Source organism: Chanos chanos, chromosome 2, assembly GCF_902362185.1.
Source record: "Chanos chanos chromosome 2, fChaCha1.1, whole genome shotgun sequence".
Lineage (NCBI taxonomy): Eukaryota > Metazoa > Chordata > Actinopteri > Gonorynchiformes > Chanidae > Chanos > Chanos chanos.
Genome location: NC_044496.1, coordinates 1,167,501 through 1,187,591, shown reverse-complemented (window position 1 = coordinate 1,187,591; position 20,091 = coordinate 1,167,501). Strand labels below are relative to the sequence as shown.

At 45.3% G+C, this 20,091-nt stretch overlaps 1 protein-coding gene across 1 annotated transcript in view; it reads left to right on the top strand.

Annotated features, from left to right (window-relative positions):
• Positions 1 to 12,523: 12,523 nt before the first annotated feature.
• Positions 12,524 to 20,091, top strand: part of bnc1 (basonuclin zinc finger protein 1) — a 21,608-nt gene continuing 14,040 nt past the window's right edge. Inside the window, exons 1-5 of the mRNA XM_030793288.1 lie at positions 12,524 to 12,618; positions 13,144 to 13,375; positions 13,486 to 13,608; positions 15,734 to 15,906; positions 16,282 to 16,392. Coding sequence (XP_030649148.1) covers positions 12,524 to 12,618; positions 13,144 to 13,375; positions 13,486 to 13,608; positions 15,734 to 15,906; positions 16,282 to 16,392 — 734 coding nt within the window. The remainder of the gene's footprint in view (positions 12,619 to 13,143; positions 13,376 to 13,485; positions 13,609 to 15,733; positions 15,907 to 16,281; positions 16,393 to 20,091) is intronic.

Genomic DNA, 20,091 nt, shown 5'->3' with positions numbered 1-20,091 from the left:
ATTTATTCATTTATTTATTTTACTTTTTTACTTTTTTTTTAGTGTTCTTTAGTTCAAATCTGACCATTATGTGGAAATTTCTCAGAAACAAAAAAACATGCTAGACAATGCTTGCCACAAGAGAAACGCTCGTGACCTTGAGGTTTCCTGATGTTTGAGATCATTTTGTTTCATGGAATAGAATGATGTATCTTATAAAACAGTTCTCAATTACATTGTCCACGTATAGATATTTGTGTAAGACCTTTCATTGTTGTCCTTTTTTGTAGTTTGTTTGTTTGTTTGGTTGGTTGGTTTTATTTTTTGGTTTTTCTAGAGACTTATTAATCTTCACAGATTTATTTCTGTAGGGTTTCTCTGCGCTCTCTGTGGAGCAGCAGGCTTAGCCTCCCTATTGTTCTCTGCCGCTGGTCTGGAATCTGCACAGGAGAAGATGGCAGCAGGGCAGACCTGTGTCCCGGGCCCTGTGTGTCGGCGCTGAGACACACACACACACACACACACACACAGACAGCCCCAAAGTGCCCCAAAGTACTGAACCTCACATTCCCCTGCTACACTTATCTTCACAAATGCTCGGCTGTCAAGGGTCAGAGTTGGACGGAGAGAGAGAGAGAGAGAGAGAGAGAGAGAGAGAGAGAGAGAGAGAGAGAGAGTGCGGCCGATCCGTGGTTCTGCCCACTCCGCCTCTCCCTCACAGGGGAGAGAGGCCCTCCCAGCGAGGGGTGCTGCTGTTTTAGTCATGAACTCCGTATCTAGAACATCACTTAATGACTCTGCAGTGCCACGGTGAATATTCCCCTCCACACGGCCAATATTCCCCACTGAACGCAGGACGATTGAGGCCTGTAATCCAGTTACGATTTTTGCCTGGAGCTCAACAGCAGGAAGGTTCACAGTTCACCAAGCCCCTCCCCCGCCAATCCCCCACAACCCCCCCCCCCCCCAAGCACATCACTGACAGACAACATTTATTATCAGAGGTCAGCGGCACAAAGCAGAAAACAAAGACACGATGCAACACGGGGGGGACATTAGGTGTTTCTGTGTCTACAGAAAATATTGTAATAATTTTTTTTTTTTTTTTGACTTGGCCCAACACATACGGACAACAGTCAGTCAGCCAAATCCTCGATCCGCAGATATCTGCAGGGAAGCAGACAGCTTGCACTATGGATATGGTCAAATCTGAAAATAAGTATAAACGCAAACAGATGCGAGCACAGCTTTGGATTGCTCTTCCAATCTTGTTACAGCTTAAGAAGTGATAATATGAAAATTTCAAATTATTCCCCGGACGCATTAATGTACTTCAGAAGTGACATCAAACTACTTTGATACAAAACATACATTTTTCAAGTAGAAAATATTTGATTTATATGCCTTTAGCATTCATGTAAACAACACCGATGTGACCAGAGCTGCAAGATACTAGTCTTTGATCTCTGCTCTTAGCCTTTGATCTGACTCTAAGAGTAAAAAATGTATTTTCTGAGGGAGGGGGGAGGGGAGGGGGGGGGGGGGGGGGGGGGAGAGGCACCACGGTGAAATGACCCTACCCGCATTAGGCAAACATCTTCTTATGCTCATGTAAACCTACAGCTGAAAACCTGACAAATGAGGTAAACATACCCACTAGTCACACACATTTAGCCAGGCATGGCCCCTCCATTCTACAGCCTCCTAAAGAAGGGTTTCTTTATTCGTGTTTTGTTCAAATCAGAAAGATGTATTTTCATATGGAATATGGAATATGGTGTAGACCTACTTTCCGATAGGACGAAATTACAGTGTGTATGAGGTGAAGCATGTTGTGCAAATTTATTTGACCTCTAAGACACCTTTACCGCAGACTAGAGACTGGTGGCAAATAATTTGCTCTAATTGACTCTGAAGGCAGTTACGTGAGGGGGGAGGGGGGGGGGGTGAGAGTGAAGTGTTTTAAAGCAAAGCTGTGCTGGATGAAATGCATACTGATGGTTAGAATCAAAAGGAATGGCTTTGAAGTGGGGGGGTGGGGGTGTGAGTGTGTGATTGGAGAGCTGATAGGGAGGGCTCAGGACACTAGACAAGTTCTATTCAAATTTGACTCTATGAAGGGAGAGGCCCTGTATGAGTGAGAGTGTGTGTGCGTGTGTGTGTGCAAGTGCAGTGTTCGAATTATGGGGGGATTGGGAGGTTCCGACCCCCCTATTTAAGACCCGGGGGGGTGGTCGAAACATTTATATGTCCTATGCTATATAGCCCTAATTCGCAGTGTGTGTGTGTGTGTGTGTGTGTGTGTGTATGAGTGTATGTGTGTGTGTGTGTGTGTGTCTCAAAGCCATGTTGGTGGATATATTTCTTAAATAAAATATGGAGTGTTAAAAGGCAAAATTCAGGGCCACAGTAAATGGTGTGTGTTAGTGATTCTGTGCTCAGTGAATGGTGTGTGTTAGTGATTCTGTGCTCAGTAAATGGTGTGTGTTAGTGATTCTGTGCTCAGTAAATAGCGTGTGATAGTGATTCTGTGCTTAGTAAATAGTATGTGATAGTGATTCTGTGCTCAGTAAATAGTATGTGATGGTGATTCTGTGCTCAGTAAACGGTCTGTGTTAGTGATTCTGTGCTCAGTAGATGATGTGTGATGGTGTTTCTGTGCTTAGTAAATGGTGTGTGATAGTGATTCTGTGCTCAGTAAATAGTGTGTGATGGTGATTCTGTGTTCAGTAAATGGTGTGTGATAGTGATTCTGTGCTCAGTAAATAGTGTGTGATGGTGATTCTGTGTTCAGTAAATGGTGTGTGATAGTGATTCTGTGCTCAGTAAATGGTGTGTGATAGTGTTTCTGTGTTCAGTAAATGGTGTGTGATGGTGTTTCTGTGCTCAGTAAATGGTGTGTGATAGTGATTCTGTGCTCAGTAAATGGTGTGTGATAGTGATTCTGTGTTCAGTAAATGGTGTGTGATAGTGATTCTGTGCTCAGTAAATGGTGTGTGATAGTGATTCTGTGCTCTTGCAGTAAGAAAACTCTGGATGAGTCTGGCTTCATAATTACCACAGCTGTTGCTGGAATCCAGCCCACAACTGCCATGTAGATGTGCTTTTCTCTCCCTCTGCAGTTTACAAATTGCTCACTCTGTCCCCCCAGAGCAGCCCAGAGGACCGTGGGCTCCCTGGGCTCAGAGGCCATGCCTGCTGGATACCGGGCACTGGGAGTTAGCTACACTAGCCACCGGCGGCCTTCACCATCAATGCCTGCCACTCCCGTTCAGAGGCCAGGCTCTGATGTTGCTTGTAATTTTTCTCCTTTAATCCCCCGAGGACAATCACAAGTCCATATCCACACTGAGAGAGAAAGAAAAGAAAACCCTGGCAGTGCTTTTGGTTGGGAGGGCTGTGAATTTGCCTGTTCCTTTGGGCCAAATGTGGGCCACAGTTCGACAGCTAACCCTATAATTCCTCGTCGTGGCGGCTCCGACACGACGGCAGAGCACAATCTCAGCGTCACGTGAACCGCCGATGGCTCGGCCTGACGATCATTCTTTTTCTCGCCTCGTTCTCCTGCGGAGGCAGAATGTATAACCAATTACCCGAGCTCGGCGTCCGGTCACACACATACCTCACAGCCACGGCCAGAATGATGCTGTTAATGATGAAAATGTATTACTCTGGTCTGAGTCTTTCTTACAGAACAGAATAACACTGCACCGCGTATGCAGAAAAGATACAGTTTCTCTGCTGGACAAAAAAAAAAAAAAAAAATTTGAATTGCTTTTGCTGGTTGCTATGTCATCCTCAAGTAAAGTGACCAAAACATGTTATGCTTTCAAAATATTAAAGCTGGCGAAATATTAGAGTGTAATGCCTCACAGACCTGTGTTCTCTGGTCTGTTCTATTGATTTTCCCCCTTTTGAAAAATACATTTTAAAAAAGGCTTTAAGCTATCTGACACTGTAGTCTGGCTAGACATACACACTGGCGGTAGTTTGCCCTCTGGGCATTCTGAAGGCCCCTCTGCAGCATAGCACAAAGCATGGGCCAAAGGTGCGTTTTCACAGACGATATCTTACAGGTCCCTCTCATCGCTGGCCTCTGATTAATCTCAAAAAAAGAAAAAAAAAAAAGAAAAGAAAAAAAAAAAGAAAAAGAGGAAGAACACCGCCAGCTCTCGCCGGTCAGGACCACGGGCTTTAAAAATGCCGGGCTTTGGACACTGCAGCGAATAACACACCATTCAGTCTGGGCTTGTTCTTTGGCCTCTTCAGCCCCAGTCCTCTCTGTTCTCTGGGTTCCTTTCCTCTAGCCTCAGATTGCCGCCCTCCTACTCGCTGAAGGAAGCACTATTATGGATTCTGGCAGCGCCTCGACATAGATCACCCACAGCAGATCGCTCGAACCTTAATAAACCGTCGCCGCGGAGCTCGTATGAAAAATATAATCTATACTTGAGCCATTTCATGATTTGCTGACAGGTGATGTTAAAGGATTAAAGTCATATTAAAGGGTGATCTTTTTGTCTATCTTATCCGTATACATGAAAAAGTAAGGTAAAGTTTAATGAATACCTGTAAAGTTCAGAGCTGCTTGGGAACAGGGAGTTGGATAAACTTGACTTCCCAGCTGTCTGTGAGTGAAGACCGAGATGGGGTTGCATCGACTTTGTGCCCCACAGGGGGCAAATTAATATATTTGACTCACCTTACATAACGGGCCGAGCAGCATGGCATGCTGTCCAAAGTCATTATGATGCTCCGTGTCTGATTGTTTCAGGTCCTTCAATTGACATTTTCATGGCTGAAGAGGCTTAGCTGTGATACACACATTGATTACAAGTTGCTGAAGAAATGGCGAAACACAGTACCGCCACGTTCATGTAAATGAAGCAACCGTGATCACTTGAATTATGTTAAAAAAAAAAAAATCATAATAAACATTTTAATGTTTTAATCTTGGTCCCATTAAGTTGCTGACGTAACTGAGGTTTAATTCAGAAGCATCTGGGATGAATCTTATCTGTGACCAGACAAAATGCTCGGGGCCGCTGGGACATGAGCTCCAGTGACAGCGCTGAGAGTGTAGCCAGACAGGGTGGTGCAGGCACCACTTCTGCTCTCTGTACTTGTCTCACAATAGCATAATGAATCTTTTTATTTATCACACAGTGTGCATCAGGCTACACCTGAGACGATATAAAAGATTGTCCCAATAGTTTTATTGTTTTGTTCTGTAGTGTCAGTGTTAAAGTCTTGTTCTGAAGATCTCTCAGTGTCGTTTTGGGGTAAAAAAAAAACAACGCTCACCAAGCCCTTTACGTTTGGTGATCTCGTGAAGGAAAAACATGGTCCCTCCACCACTGCCTTGACATCCCGGATTGTTTTTCACCCTGAGAAAACACTGCAGGACCGGGTCCGGAGCCTTATTCCGCCCATGTCCTGGTCCATCAGTCACGTCCACGTCTGACCCGTGGATCAGAAGACTGATGGCTTCAGGAACAGGAACTTCCTCAGAGCCGCGTGGGGCCCCCGCGGCCGGACGCTCCGTGTGTGGCGGTCCCGTGAAGGTGGTTCACTCCAAAGGCAGGAAAGCTGCGTGACATGTGTGTACCTCGGGTTTCTCCGGCCAAGGCAGAGACCAGGGAAACTACTGAGAAATAATGTGCCTGGGTGTCAAAGGTCACTGACAAACTTTTTTTTTTCCTCAGAGGTACGTTTTATGGGTGTCACATGTGACCACAACTGGACACTGAGTCGGTAACACAACCAGACTGAAAAGGAGAAAAAGTTCAGCCAAGGTTTCGTTTCATATAAAAAGCTTTTATTTAGCGGAACGCTCTAGAAATAAAAACCTTTTTTTGAGTCCCAAACAATAATTGTGTGTCTCAGACTCTGGTCCAAAAAAGAAAAACTATTCATTTTATTGGTTCAGAAAACATGACTCCTCTGTCCACTTTTTAGCTAAACTATTATCCATTAGCCATTATCCTTATTGGTCGACAGATATCCCTCTGTCTCCCCAGGGAGCGCTGATCACCAGGCCACCGTTTCTCCACAAAAAAGAGGAAAAAAAAAAAAGAACCAAAAAAAAAAGAGAAAAGAGCAGCGTTTGTGCATGTGCTCTGTGTCATCTGACTTTCAGGCTGGTTTGCTGATCTCCTGTGATATACAGTGTATGACATGCCAGGGAAAGCACCTCTCTAATCAGAGCCGTGAGCAGAGTGTGGCCCTGCGAGAGGGCTGGGGGGGGGGGGGGGGGTAGGCGGTGGGGGGTGGGGGGGGGGGTCAACACAAGGCAGCTGTGCGTGCAGCAGTCAGGTGGAATGAGGGGATTGGAATGGGGTGGAAGTGGAACAGAAGGGTAACCGAGCTGGAGATATTCGCATGCCTCCGCTGTTCCAAAGCCCCCAATTACCTCCCCGGCCCTGCTGGCTGCAGCCTGCTCAGGGACGGGGCTCGGAGAGGCATTCCTGGGCGGAGGGATTAACGCTTTTCTTCTTCTTCCTTTTCCTCCGGTCATTATGCTATCACAGAGGTGTAATGATAAACGCTAACACAAGTCTGAGCTCCACGAATCGCTTCACTTTTAACGCTTTGGCAAATATCAGATCCACATGATCTGTAACTAATGTCGCTGTCATATCATTTGACTTATTATCTTCAAATGAACGGTTCCTGTGAAGACGCTGGTATTTTACAGGTTTGGTTCGTTCATCATTTCGGTGTCTTTATCCAGGGGAAGCGTTTAATCATCCTCATGGAGTAGTGGATTTAGCCTCTGTTTATCACAGGAGTCTTTTCACTAGAACTGTCCAACCAGCATTAAGCAGAATTACAAATACAGGTTTGATATCACGAGGGTTCGCTTTACGTCGTAGTAAACTATACATGATTGACATGTGAGACTTCACAAACTCCTTAAGGAACAGCTGCTGATACAAAGCCCCTTCTAAAAACCACTAAACGGGTACATGACTTTACTCCAGACAAGCCAGTGAGACAGAAAACTAGGTCTATAAATCAGGGGTGAGAAACAGAGATCATTCTACAGTGGAAGACAAGAGAGCCTTCGGGGAGAGAATTGCTACACTGGGAGAACAGGCAGGAAGTACAGATAGACTGTGTTTGTGACTCAGACATCAGCCACAGAGGAACAGCACAGCAGTGGGATCCAAGAGACAGCCCAACAAACAGACACTGGCCAGGTTTTGTATGTTGGATGTTGAGACAAAGCCAAAGAGAGAGAGAGAGAGAGAGAGAGAGAGAGAGGAAGAGAGAGAGAGAGCCAGGGAGAGGGAGAGAGAGAGAGAGAGAAAGAGAGAGAGAGAGAGAGAGAGAGAGCTTCCGTGTAAACAGTGGTGGATTTTGCAATGTTTCTCAAGAACAGCAAGACACAGAACGTGTCTCTGGGGACCTATTAATTGTTGACTAGAGCTCTTGTGTACATAAAAACTGCAGAACCTTTATTTTAAAGAACCTGTAGCGTAAAGGGAATTAAATATCCAGTGTAGCAAGTCGTTTCTGCCTGTATTTGATGTATGAGTCACTTCATGGTACTGTAGTATAGAGAGGTCGGTAGGTCTGGACAAACTACAGTATTAAACGAGTTAAGAAAGACACTGACACTTGCCAGTGAGTTCCCTTACCCTTAGTGCTGCACATTCAACGCGCACCACAGACAAGCCCCCAGGTCTTACATTCGACGTATTTCTTGTTATCCAGCAGTTGTATTGTGGTACTGTCTGGAGTTCACTTTGCGAAGATAAAAACTGCTTCTCGGTCTATTAGACCGAATGCAAACCCCACACTAATAAACACAAACCAATTACACGCAACACGTAAAAGTGGTCAGTACGCGTATTTGATATCAGTTGTGTTTTGAAAAGTCGGCTACACAGTGTAAAATGGGTGACAAGCGTGTTCCGTCACACATACGTGTTTGGTAAAGCGTTAAACGCATATGTTTAAAAAAAATGCAACACCTCAAAACGCGTCTTTGCAACGAGAGGATGCAATCAAGAAGTAGAGTTGTTCCGGCCATGCAGTGCCAAGCATGAATTCGTGTCACTTAATCAGGGAACGTGGAATAATTATCGTATGAGCAGTGTGCAATCCTATTGGTTAGACACAGTAACACAGGTGATTGAAGCGCAGTGTGACACATTTACTGAACACTGTGACGTCCTGGTTCTGGTGGCATTGAGCCAGTGTTTTCGCAGGCCTATGTGTAGCCTCTTCCCATTAAAAAAAAGGGTTTAAGTCTCTCTTCTATGGTCATACAAATACTGAAGCATTCATTACTCCTGGTAGAAAAAAAAGATAGTCAAGGACAAGGGAAAACAAGTCCATCTATGTAAGAGGGAATTTTTGATAAGAGCCTCTAGGAGGGAATGGCTGCGGTAAGTTTGAAGCTTTGGCTATCGCTTTTTTGTTCTCACCGAGCAGAATGATGTCTTGAACATTTAATGTTTTCACATAAAAACGTTATTGACAAAAACATTAAACCCCTTTTGCCTCGCGTTAGGCTGTACAGTGACTAGTCTATCAAGTTTATAATATTTCTCGCGAACATTTATCAGACAACTCAGCGTTTAGGATTAAACGTTCATTTTTTTCCTTTCCTTTTTCCCCCTTTTTTCCACGTGCATGGCATAGTTAGCTTTTCCAGTTTCTCCAGTTTGTGTACTCTGCCTCAGGAAACGTCCACGGCAGATCCGCGAGGCCATTCGGACCTTTTTGTCTGTTGAGAAAGTGACACTTCTTTCATCAGTTCATCGTTGTTCTCCTGCTCCGAATACCCACTTTAATTCTAGCCGGTAAAAAGAAAGAGAGAGAGAGAGAGAGAGAGAGAGAGAGAGAAGTAAAAAAAAAAAAAAAGAAGAAGAAAAAGAAAAAAAGTTTCCCTACATGTGGCAGAGTGAAGACTTAAGCATCAACAAAGGCATTAACAGTGTCAAAGTGGTTGATGCTGGCGAGGTTGTGAAGAGCACATCTGGTGTAGTGTGTGGGTGTAGCCAGTGGCAGCTCCCTCTCCCGTACCAGTCTCTACTAGGGAGCTGTCGCCCTGCTGATTTATGCTTCCCTAATGTCACGGAATAGCAATGTGGAAACTGTGGCATAAACACCAAATACCTCCGAAGTTTAGAGATTATGATTCAGTATCTAGGGAGTACCGTTCCCAGTTTGACTCTCGCGCACAGTCCGCTGAATTCCCCCGGGCCAAGAGAGAGATATCCCAAATCTGCCTGTGCCTTGCCGTTACAGACACAAAGGAGCAATCAAAAGTGGGGGTGGTGGACCCTCTTATCTTTTAGTGACTTACAGCTTGCATTTTTGGCCAGTCTTTCTTTCTCTCTTTTTTCTTTTTTTTTTCTTTTTCCCCCCTTCTGAATGTTTCAGGTAATTGTCCCTCAGTCAATGCCCCCTCTTATCAGTCTTTCTTTAACTGCCTCTCAGGCTTTGAAAGGCTCAGTGACTGTGAGTGGGTCTCCAAAATTCAAGTTTTTAGACAGCGTGTTTTAACATTTTTTGGGGGGTTTTTTTCTGTTGTTGTTGGGGTTTTTTTTTTTTTGTATTCAGCCCCTCACCCAGATGAAATATATCACTGTATTACTCAAACTATCATGGCTGTTGCAGCATCAATGAATATTTGATGGATTTTTTTTTTTAACCCATCACAATATACTAACTCACTTTTTTTGTCTGACCGTAACGATATAACCACTGATTCTGTTATGTATTTGCACAAAATTCATTGTGGTAATGACTCACCTTTACTTCAAAGAGACTTGTGTATTCTGTTTTGGAAGAAAACCAAAGACAGAGGGACCTTCAGCAGGCTGGGCTCCAGTGCAGGGCAGGCATCTCTCTGAGCGTCTGAAACATTAATGTAAAAACTGGATTACCAATGCCATCACAGGCATTACACTGGAGTATATTGATTTTATTTCTGCTCTTCCAAAAGAAAAAAAAAAAGAAAGAGAGAAAGACTGGAGGGGTAGTCTCTTAAGAGATGCTGCTCCTCTGTTTTGCCCTGAGACTGCCTCACGCTTGCGTTTGCTCAATGCTACTGTCCTGGACTGTGCAGAGAAAAGCTGGGAGATCGCATACCATAGACAATAACCTCAGGTCCCTCAACAGACAGCAGAACATTCTGTTCACCAAGAGTGCCGGTTTTCTTGACTTTTTTTTTTTTGGAGAGGGGGGGGGGGGGCGTTCTAAGGCAAGCAGTGCACAGAAAGCAGTGTCTCACCATCAAGAATAAATCAAAACCGTCTTTCTGGTTTGGTCACGCCAAAAAGAAACTCCTGGTTCATGGCCTCAGCCGAAAGCTAAGGGCACAAATAGCTCAGAGGTCAAGACTGACCGTTTCCTGATGGAGGTGAAAACGATTGACAGAAGATAATTGTGTTTTTGTGTGAGGACCGAGCGAACGCTCACATTTAAAGCAGTGTATCGGCTGTTTAACGGGTTATTCTTGGTCGTCCTGACAGATATGTTTTCATGAATATAAAGATGGTGTGGGAGTGTGTAAGTGGGCATTATGCTATCGGAGGGCGATACAATTTAAAGAGTCCTACATCGCTTTCGAAAATGGCTCTCCAGGACCACTCGGTTCCACACGTCACGTGTCATGAGGGTTTATACGAGTGTCTGGTTTCGGAAAGAAAAACAAAACCCACACAGAGGAAGGTGTATTAACATGTGGCTTTTTGGAACTGGAGTAAATCTGTTAATAATAGCTCTTCTTAAGTCTCCGTCGTGAAAGAACTGTTGTTATTGACACGAAAATGTACCCTCACGTATGAGAAATGTCTAATTAATCATCCTTTACGCCGAGGTGCCGTTGTCTAGACAAGGCGAGAGAGAAGAGGCGTGTAGGAAAAACACATTTTTTGTTTACGTTGTATGTTTGTTTACGCTGTACGTTTGTTTACGCTGTATGGATGCATTTTAAGAGAATATGATAGCAGGGAAGGAATAGGCAGTGAGATTACACAATGAACAAGGTTTCTGATCTGCTCCAGTGGCACCAGCTTGGGATTTGTCTTTAGGATAAAATAATTTACCTCTTGATGTAAAATAACGCCATCAAATATATTTGTGAATGAGACTGGTGATGTGACTGGTTAGGCTTGAGGCCAATAAAACATTCTAATCACATATGGTGTCTGACTGCCAAGGAAAGGATGTTCATTTATTTTCTTGAACATCCGCTTTGTGGCAAACCTTGGAATCACCAAAGCCCCGATATGTTTTGTGCTTTTGATGTTTTTTTGTTGTTTGTTTGTTTTGGGGTTTTTTTCCAAGCGAAGTGGGTGGAGCGATATCGATGATGTTTCGGCCGTGGAGTTGTCAGCCAATCGGCTCGTTTCTTATCAGTGCTGGTGTTTGCAGGCTGAAGCCTCCTGGTTGATCGACATGCCAGGCCGTGTAAGTGAGGGTTCGTGAGCAGGCCTGACAGACTGAGTTGGGTGCTGAGTTTTGAACGGTTAAAACGGTTTACTATCTACTGTATACAGAGGCATGTCATTATACGGACAGCATAGACATTTCTCCGACTGGTGGTTAAGTTACGAAAATAATATTTCGTTTCCTCTCAATCCAATTTCAAGGTGAAATTTAAAACTGTTGAAAACAATGTTGTGTAGCTCGAGGGAACAGCCACAGTTTCCAAATGTGTTGATAAATGATCATCTTTTTTTATAAGTGGTATAGAAACTATAAACAGCATATACTGCCAAAAATGTAATGTATTTTCCTGTGGAACCTGAAAGTTTGGAAGCACTTTGGGTGGTGTGTTTTAAGATTATGGGACTATGTTCCCTGTGTGTGATAACATTGGAGATTTTTGACACCAGCGGTTGTGTAGAGCTCATTAACTGTCCAAGCCTGCTGCGTGCTGGGGTCTGTTTGTCTTATATATTGTTTTATCTGAGATTGGCGTGAGAAGTTACACAGACATAAAGCTTTATTTACCTGTGCTCAGCTATTACTCACAGGAGGCCGGCACTGCCGTAAACAAATTTCGTTTTTATTTATGTATAATATTTTATTTATCATCAAAGGCCTCAGAAGCTGCCAATGCTAATTTGTTTGTCAAACTTTGCCCTTAAAACGGAAGATAAAGGCGAATGTGCAGAGGTCTGTTCTCAGTATCTGTTCCATAGAAACATTAATTCTGACACGGTGAAGCGCCAGGAGGTGAACAGCGCAGAAAAGGTGCAGTGATTACTGTGCTAATCATGGCAACGTGGCATCTTAGGTTTAGAAGCTGACACTTAGCTCTGTATTACATATGGCAGAATATGACCCTTCTTTTTGGCTAACGTGACGTGGAATAGTTGATGCCGCTCAAGCCTGCGTGGAGTGGGCGTAGTCTCCGGGTTTTTCCTCAGTGGGATGAACGGTTTGACAGAAAGCCACGGGAGCGGAGCGAGTTTAAACGCTGATTGATGTAGCGCTGGCTTTTGCAGGCCTGTGGCATAGGTGGAACAGGTGTGACTCTGCCCCTGAACATGGTTTAGACAAGCTCTATCACGGCACAATGAGGACATTGTGTAACAGCCACATTCTTGCCAAAGGCCCTAGACTTCTACAGGCGGCACTGCTGAAGGTGGCCATCTGTGAGCTTGGTTCCAGGTGAGGACAACCTAAAAAAAAAAAGTTTACTATATAAAGGCATGTGTGTGAGCCAGCTGTCTGTGGCTCAGACCAAAGGCCGAGTGCTCTAGTGCTTTCCTTACAAATGAGCTGCTTTCTGAAAGCACGTGGGCTTCTTTTAGAACCATGTCTATTTTTCAGAGCAGTTTCTGTCAGGCAAGGTAATGTGGACGTCATAGCAATAAGCACTTTGGATATATAGCATTTCTCTTCATTTCTGACTTTCATGAAGGATCAGATTTTCATGAAGTAAAACTAAAGGAGCTGAAGGTTGTGAGCTTCACAGAAGAGAGTTTCTTCCTGACGCCCCAGGCGAGCTTGTTTCAACCCAGCGTTAGGCGGGGGTTTTTTTGTGCCTTTTTTTTTTTTTTTTGAAGAGCATATCTCTTTTCCTTATGTGGCCTCAGCCCAGAGACAGCGTCTGAGCGCAGGAGAGTGACAGAGACGTGTGTTTTGTTAGTGAGGGTTTGGGTGTCTGAACGAGGTCCCTTCGCTGTTTTATAGTTTAACCAGCCTTGACTTGCTCCGTGGTGACATGCATCTGCTGAGTCGGACGATCGGCGTGTTAAGCTCGGGGCTGACTGCTGGGCCACGCTTGAAAGCCGCTTGGCATGTGCTGGTGCCTGCATTTTTCACCCTTGACTGGAAGCATATGCTCGGCACAATCGAGACAGTGTTAGCGTGTGGGTCCCAGGCAGCTTCCTACACATCTGGCAGTGCTTGGCCCTCCTTCCAGGTGAATCATCTCCCCTGGGAGAGTGGCTCGCAGCGCTGTGGCATCTGCAGAGTGGCAGGAAGTGTCTGATTCTGTCTGAGAATGATTTCTATCTCCACATGTTTTTCCAGTTTCATCAGCCGCCCCTCCCCGCCCCCCCAACCCCCATGCCCCCCCCCTCCTCGTGCCCCCTCATCACCGCTCTGCGCCAGGCTGCTGGTGACGTGATTAAGTCGGCCGTGGATGAAGGGATGGCTGACTGATAAAAAAAAAAAAAAAAAAAAGCAAAACGCCTGTGACCCTTAAACAGGAATGTCATGCACAGGATGGGTAATTATGTCCTGTGGCGCGATGTGAAACTCTAGCCAAGCCTACGATACTGCACCTTGTATCAGCCTGATTGGATGTGACACAAACAGATGTTTGTCACTGAAAATGTGTCTGTGCTCTGTTAGGAAATTACCCTGCAGTATTGTCATAATTAAAAATGAAAATAAACATCTTGTCCAGATGACTTTTGCAAATCCCGGCAGAGTGTGAAAGATCTTGCGGTTATTTACACAGCCCCTCTGTCTTGTCATGTATGTAAATAAAACAATTCATTATAACTTTGAACATTTCATAACCATAATAATTCCCAGCTATGACTTTTATTTATTGTGTAAATAATGAAATAAGTGGGGGTTTTTGTTGTTGTTTTTTGGTTTTCTATGCTGATATTAAAAGAGCAGATTTAGTGAGTGTGTTTTAGCCCCCCCAGTGACAAAAGCTGACAGAGTTTCACTGGAGAAGAGCTGACAGAGTTTCACTGGAGAAAAGCTGACAGAGTTTCACTGGAGAAGAGCTGATAGAGTTTCACTGGAGAAGAGCTGATAGAGTTTCACTGGAGAAAAGCTGACAGAGTTTCACTGGAGAAGAGCTGACAGAGTTTCACTGGAGAAGAGCTGACAGAGTTTCACTGGAGAAGAGCTGACAGAGTTTCACTGGAGAAGAGCTGACTGATATTCACTGGAGAAAAGCTGAAAAGCTGACAGAGTTTCAGTGGAGAAGCAGAAAAACAAGAGAGTGAGGCTTGGTTTCATTCCTTGTGTCATAAGATTCCGGGTTGAGTGTTGTCCCGGTTTTGCTGAAATATTGCTGTGGCCTTTGCGATGTGGTGCAGTCAGTGGAGGATGTGGAAGGCGAATAAAGGCGGCGCTGTGATTGGGCAGGCGCTGTGATTGGGCGGGCGCTGTGATTGGCAGAGCGTGATGTTTGTGCTCTTCAGCAGGGCTGAGCCCCTGGAGCTGTGCTCGCAGAGAGAGAGACAGATCCCTGTCCTCTGACCTCCTTTCCTGCTCCTCACAGCGAGAGCGCCGGTGTAAATCTGGAAAAATCTCTGGCCCACGTACACATGTTAGCACTGGATGAAACAAGAATGCCTGTATTGTAACGGCTCTGTTCTCAGTCACACGGTCACACACTCGTTCTTCAATGAAAATATTAATTGCACTGCTAATGCTATTCAGAGGGATTTTTTTAATGTCTTTACCTTTTTGTTAAAATGACGTAGTAAGTAGAAGTAGCCTATGATTAACATGTTAGAGTGATATAATCATTTTAATCAGCAGTTCATTGTTTGTGTATCAGGTTGGTTTTCTAGGTTAAAAAAGGTTGTGATTTAAAAGGTAGTCCACTCGTGCTTGTCTCTAAACAAATAAACTCTCGCATTGTGGCCAGTGCAGTCTGCCGACAGTCCTGCAAGTCCAAACACAGACCGGCAGCCTGGGGCAGTACAGGCGCTCTCTCTCCCCCGCTCTCCGCTGGGAATGCCGGGGACCTGTTCACGGAATAAGGGGCGTGGCTAACCTTCCCTGAACTGCTTTAATTACTCGCACATTTTAAGTGATCGCCGGTGACAACACACACATTAAACCCATGGAAACGAATGTCCGTGAAACCTGGAAATTTCTATTTGTTGTTAACCTTTCCGATTCATGTCTGTCAGACAGACCAGGTTTATCTAAGCGTCTTTGTTGTGAAGAAGGACTCCATAAGCAGGGGGCTGGTCGCCCTTTCACTTGGTTTCATGGTTAATTGGTGCCTGGTGGGCTGTTTTTGAGAGAGGGGTCGGGGGTGGGTAGCACAAGCTGTGGACGAGAGAAACAAACAGAGCCCTGCGCTCGGAGCTACAGACGGGCCTCGCCGAGCGTGCATTTCTCTCCATCGTAATGAGACCTAAACAATATGGAGGCACGCACAGGCTCTGAAAAACAATCTTCTGCTCCCGTCCTCTCTGTACGTACACTCACGTCTTCTCTCCAGAGAGCCTCGCCGCTCAGCATCCAGCGCTGACCCCAGGCACCGAGGGGTCGCAGAGTGTGTCTTTAATTCCTGCAGGTGAAAAAATTGTTTGACAACCCCATACTTGGTCCAGCCAAAGTGTGTGACCGGTGGAAAGCCTTCGAGGCCGGGGGCCGTGGGCTGAGGGCGGGGGCCGGAGGATTCTTACGTCGACTCTGCTTTAGGGGAAATACTGTTCAGCAGATCGAGCTGTTCGTCTGTCACGATGTGTAACGTTAACGAGAGAAAAGAGCCCCCCCCACCCTTTTTTTTCTCATTTGAATTATTTGAAATTTCAGTCGTCTCTCTCAGTGACACTCAGTCCTCTTTTATCTGAAAACCTTTGAAAGCCATGTGTTGTTCTCACATCATTCTCTCTCTGGAACCTTCTTTATAGCTGATCCATTTTTTTTTTGTTTTTTTTTGTTTGTTTGTTTGTTTGTTTTTTGTTTTGTTTTTTTGAGTGGCCAGACTTGGCAATGAGGTGGTTGGAACCTGACACAGAGAAACAGTCATACACAGTCTCCAATATCTGTGTTTGTCAAAGAGGGATTGTGGTTCATTCTCTGGGTGGACGCTGTTTTGTGGTTTTTCGTTTCCATCAGGCTGAGTTGTTGGATGTTACTGGTCAGACCAGTGGGAGAGGAGGGAGAGTGTGAGAGAAGTACAGACAGTCCGGGCCAAAGCAGGGGTCAGGCCGAGGGCCGAGCGGAGGGGTCAGGATCACACCCACTTCTCCCAGACTGAGTCAGTGAGCGTTCGGAGTGCAGGCTCCATGTCCACACAGCCGGCATGTTTTTATTCCCACAGGTGACTGGACCTGTGAAAACCACCCAACCACGCGGTTAACTTCATATCGCTCTGCAATTTGCTCTGTGTGAGAAAATAAAGAGGGATCTTTTTTTTTTGTCAAAGATGAATGTAAAAGGCTATTTTCGTTCTCCCGGCCGCATGCCTGAGGGTACACGTTTAGAGAGCGTTCAAACCTAAACTGGCACAGAACCAAACTTTACTTCAGTCCAGTCTTACAAGCCTCAGCAGTGCCGTGTACGAGGCTTACATCCCACACGGAGCAGAGACAGCGGCATCAGATGAAGCCCGTGCTCAGCTTCCTTCCTACTCAAAAGAATTTCTCTCACAGAGTTACAGGGTTCAGCACTGCCACCCGTTTCCTTCTCATCCCTGTTTCACTTTCACAGCCTCGACTGCTTTGCCTTGACTGCTTTGCGTTGACTGCTTTGCGTTGACTGCTTCGCGTTGACTGCTTCGCGTTGACTGCTTTGCCTGCTCTCACGGCTGTGACGTTTCACCCCTCAGTCCCCCGCCGGTGCTCCTGCTCACTATTGTGTAGTGTGAACACTGTCGGTGTGGCGAATCACAGATGCATAGGGATTAGTGAGTGCAGTGAGTGCCAGGTAGGTGTGTAAGAGAGTCCGATGACTCACCAGCCTGTTAAGAATGTCCTGGCCCTCAGGGATGCCTGGTGATGTGTGTGTGTGTGTGTGTGTGTGTGTGCTCGCAGAGGGAGCGTTGGTGATGATGCCACGTTAGGCTGGGCAGGTCAGGACTGAGGGCCACAGCCAGACAGCAGTGTTCACTCTGGTCATGATCTCCTTTGAATGCTAAGCGTTGTCCCTTGTTGAAAGATTCCAGAAACTTCTCTGCCTTTCAGGGCTCCTAGGTCACTCGTTTGTCATCATGACCTCTGACCTGTGCAGGCCAGTGTGCCGGGAGGAATGTCGAAGATGTTTACCTTGCCTGAGACTGATGGTGTCCAGGTGGCTCTGTTTTCAGTAGTCTGTTATTCCACCGCTGCAGAGCTTTGGGCTCGCGCGTAGACCTGCACGTCTTTTTTTAAAAAAGAAGGCAAAAAGAACGCTTTCCTTTTGGAGCTCTTAAGAATGTTGATCTGGGTCCCAGAATACAAAAGATGATGAATCATCTCGTCCCCCTCCGTGAAAAACAAGCGCTGATCACAAACGTGGGTAAAAAAACAAAAACAAAAAAAAGAGAGAGAGGGAGAGAGACACTTCAGTGTCATGTCAGGCTGTCAAATGGAGCTTGTTTACACAACCTTGAGAGCGCCACAAAGCTGAATAGACCCTCTCGGCTTTCTTCGGCGCTGTCTGCCCGACTCATCCTGGCTGGTTGACGGTCGGGCCGTAACGCAGTCGATCACACAACAAACAGTGGCGTCTGTAATGGGTCAGATAGAACGCTGCCATCTATCACTCTATCATTGGATATCCAGGATGGCTTTTTCCAAGTGCTCTCCGGCTGAAACTTCTGGAAAGTTTTCCGTCGCCCCCCCCACCATTGGCTTCTAAAGAGGCCATTAAACAGCGTTATAATGCAAACGGTAATTCTAAAGAGACCAAACAGGTGTCAGATGTAAAGGGTCTTTGACTCTAATGTAGCCATTACGCCCTGCAGAGGGCAGATTATCATAAAAGCATTTCTTCCTAATGTGGACGCGTCTGATCAATACCAGACAAGCAGAGTGAAGCACTGAGGAAGGGGAGTAGTTTTATTAATCTTTCTCCACTCTCCACTGACCCCATCATCGCTCTGTCATTACAACGTGTAAGGCTGACACATAAAGACTGCGGCGGGGTGGCCTGCACAGTGTACGTCTACACGGCGCGGGATGGCGGCTTTAGCCCCGACCTTTTACCGCGGACTTAATGGACTCCTCTGTCAACCTGAAACCGGTGCCTCTCACACATCGCTTTACGCGACGGCAAAAAAAAAAATCCCGTCTCGCAACCGCCAAGCTCTTCAAAGGGGCTTTAGAGAGCATCTTCTCTTTTCTGTATTATTGATTAATGTTTCTGACTATAAACAGTTGCTTAGTCATTTGGTAAAACAGAACCATGAGTACGTGTCCCTGGATACAATGAGTCTTTTTTTTTTATCTTTTCTTTTTTTTTTATCTTTTCTTTTTTTTTTTATCTTTTCTTTTTTTTCACAGGGTTTGCAAGTGATCGCTGTTTTAAATCTTTGGAGATCCTTCAGGGTCATCTCCCTCCCCGCAAAACTCAAATAAGAGAACATTTCTTTTTCCCTCATCTCTGTAGTACTCTTTTTGCCTTGTGTTTAAATGTGTGAATCTGGTTCTGAAGTTCTGACCCAGTCCTCTCCCGAGCCCATCTCTGTTTTTAGAGCACGCAAAGAGATTACGCCCTCTGTTCTGTTCGTTTTCAAGTGCACTTTTAGAACATCTAGGCTTTTACTGGCGCTGCGTTTTAGATTAAACTGGTCTTTATTAGAGCTATGCATGTGTCTTTTTATCATATCTAAAGAGGAAAGTGAAGCCGCTCTGATGTTCCTGATATTTGAACATCAGAGTGTAATGTCAGCGCGCGTTATAGAAACGACCACCTGATCACTGCACACACACATCTCTGCATGTTGATTCTTTTATGACCTGATTCTTCTGTTGGACCTTTGATATTACATTACTGATCAAATCGTTTCTATCCGCCGCGACGTTTACCGGCGTCGACTTATTCCAACTAACTGCTTCAGCCTGTTCGGCTCACGTCGCTGAAAGCCACACGGTAGAAGTGCCTTCATAAAGTGATGAGCAGGAACGACTGTTAAACTCTGAGAGCTTCGCTGAGACAGCCTTGCCTGGTGCCATGGGCGAGTCCAGTACCAAAGAGTTTCCTGTAATGGATTCCTTCCTGTCCCTCTTCCGCTGTCATCTGAAATGAGAGCAAACACGTGGACGTCACCCTGAGCCTCACTGGCCGTGTCTGGGCAAGTCTGCCCAGGACCAGTAGGGACAGATTACTGCTCCGTCGGTGCACAGAATACCTGCTCTCTCCCACTCAGACAACCTTCACGTTCATCTAGAGTCTCAGAATAGCTTACTGAGAGACTTAATGTGAAATTGACTGTAAGTGGTCTGTGACTCCCATCAGTTCAGTGTACCAGGTGTAGTCCTGTATAATGTGTAGTCATATCTAATGCTGCTAATCATACGATAATCTTTTTTTTTTTTTTCTCTGATGAAGGGGGCCTTGTGCTTGTTTTTTAGGTAATAGTTTTTGACTATTGTATTTGAGGGAGAGGCAAGAGTTGTATCAAATCCACCACCAGTAAAATCTACAGTAATGATATCTGATCAGGATGTTCATCTATAGTCATTGTTTGTTTAGCGGCTGATTTTTCCATCATATTTCGAAATTCCATGAATGTTGAGTAACACTTTCTGTCAAAGAGAAGCTTCCTAACAAACTTTGAAGTGGCCAATGAGACGGCTCCTGACTGGTTCTCTGCCGACACGTTACAGTCGATGCCAAACCTTGCCCTCGGGGAGGGAATAACTGCGCTGGAGTAATTCTGTTTAAAAACAGCAATCCTACAACCAGCAGCATCTTCATCCAGCTGAGTTTTTGGACTGATTTCCT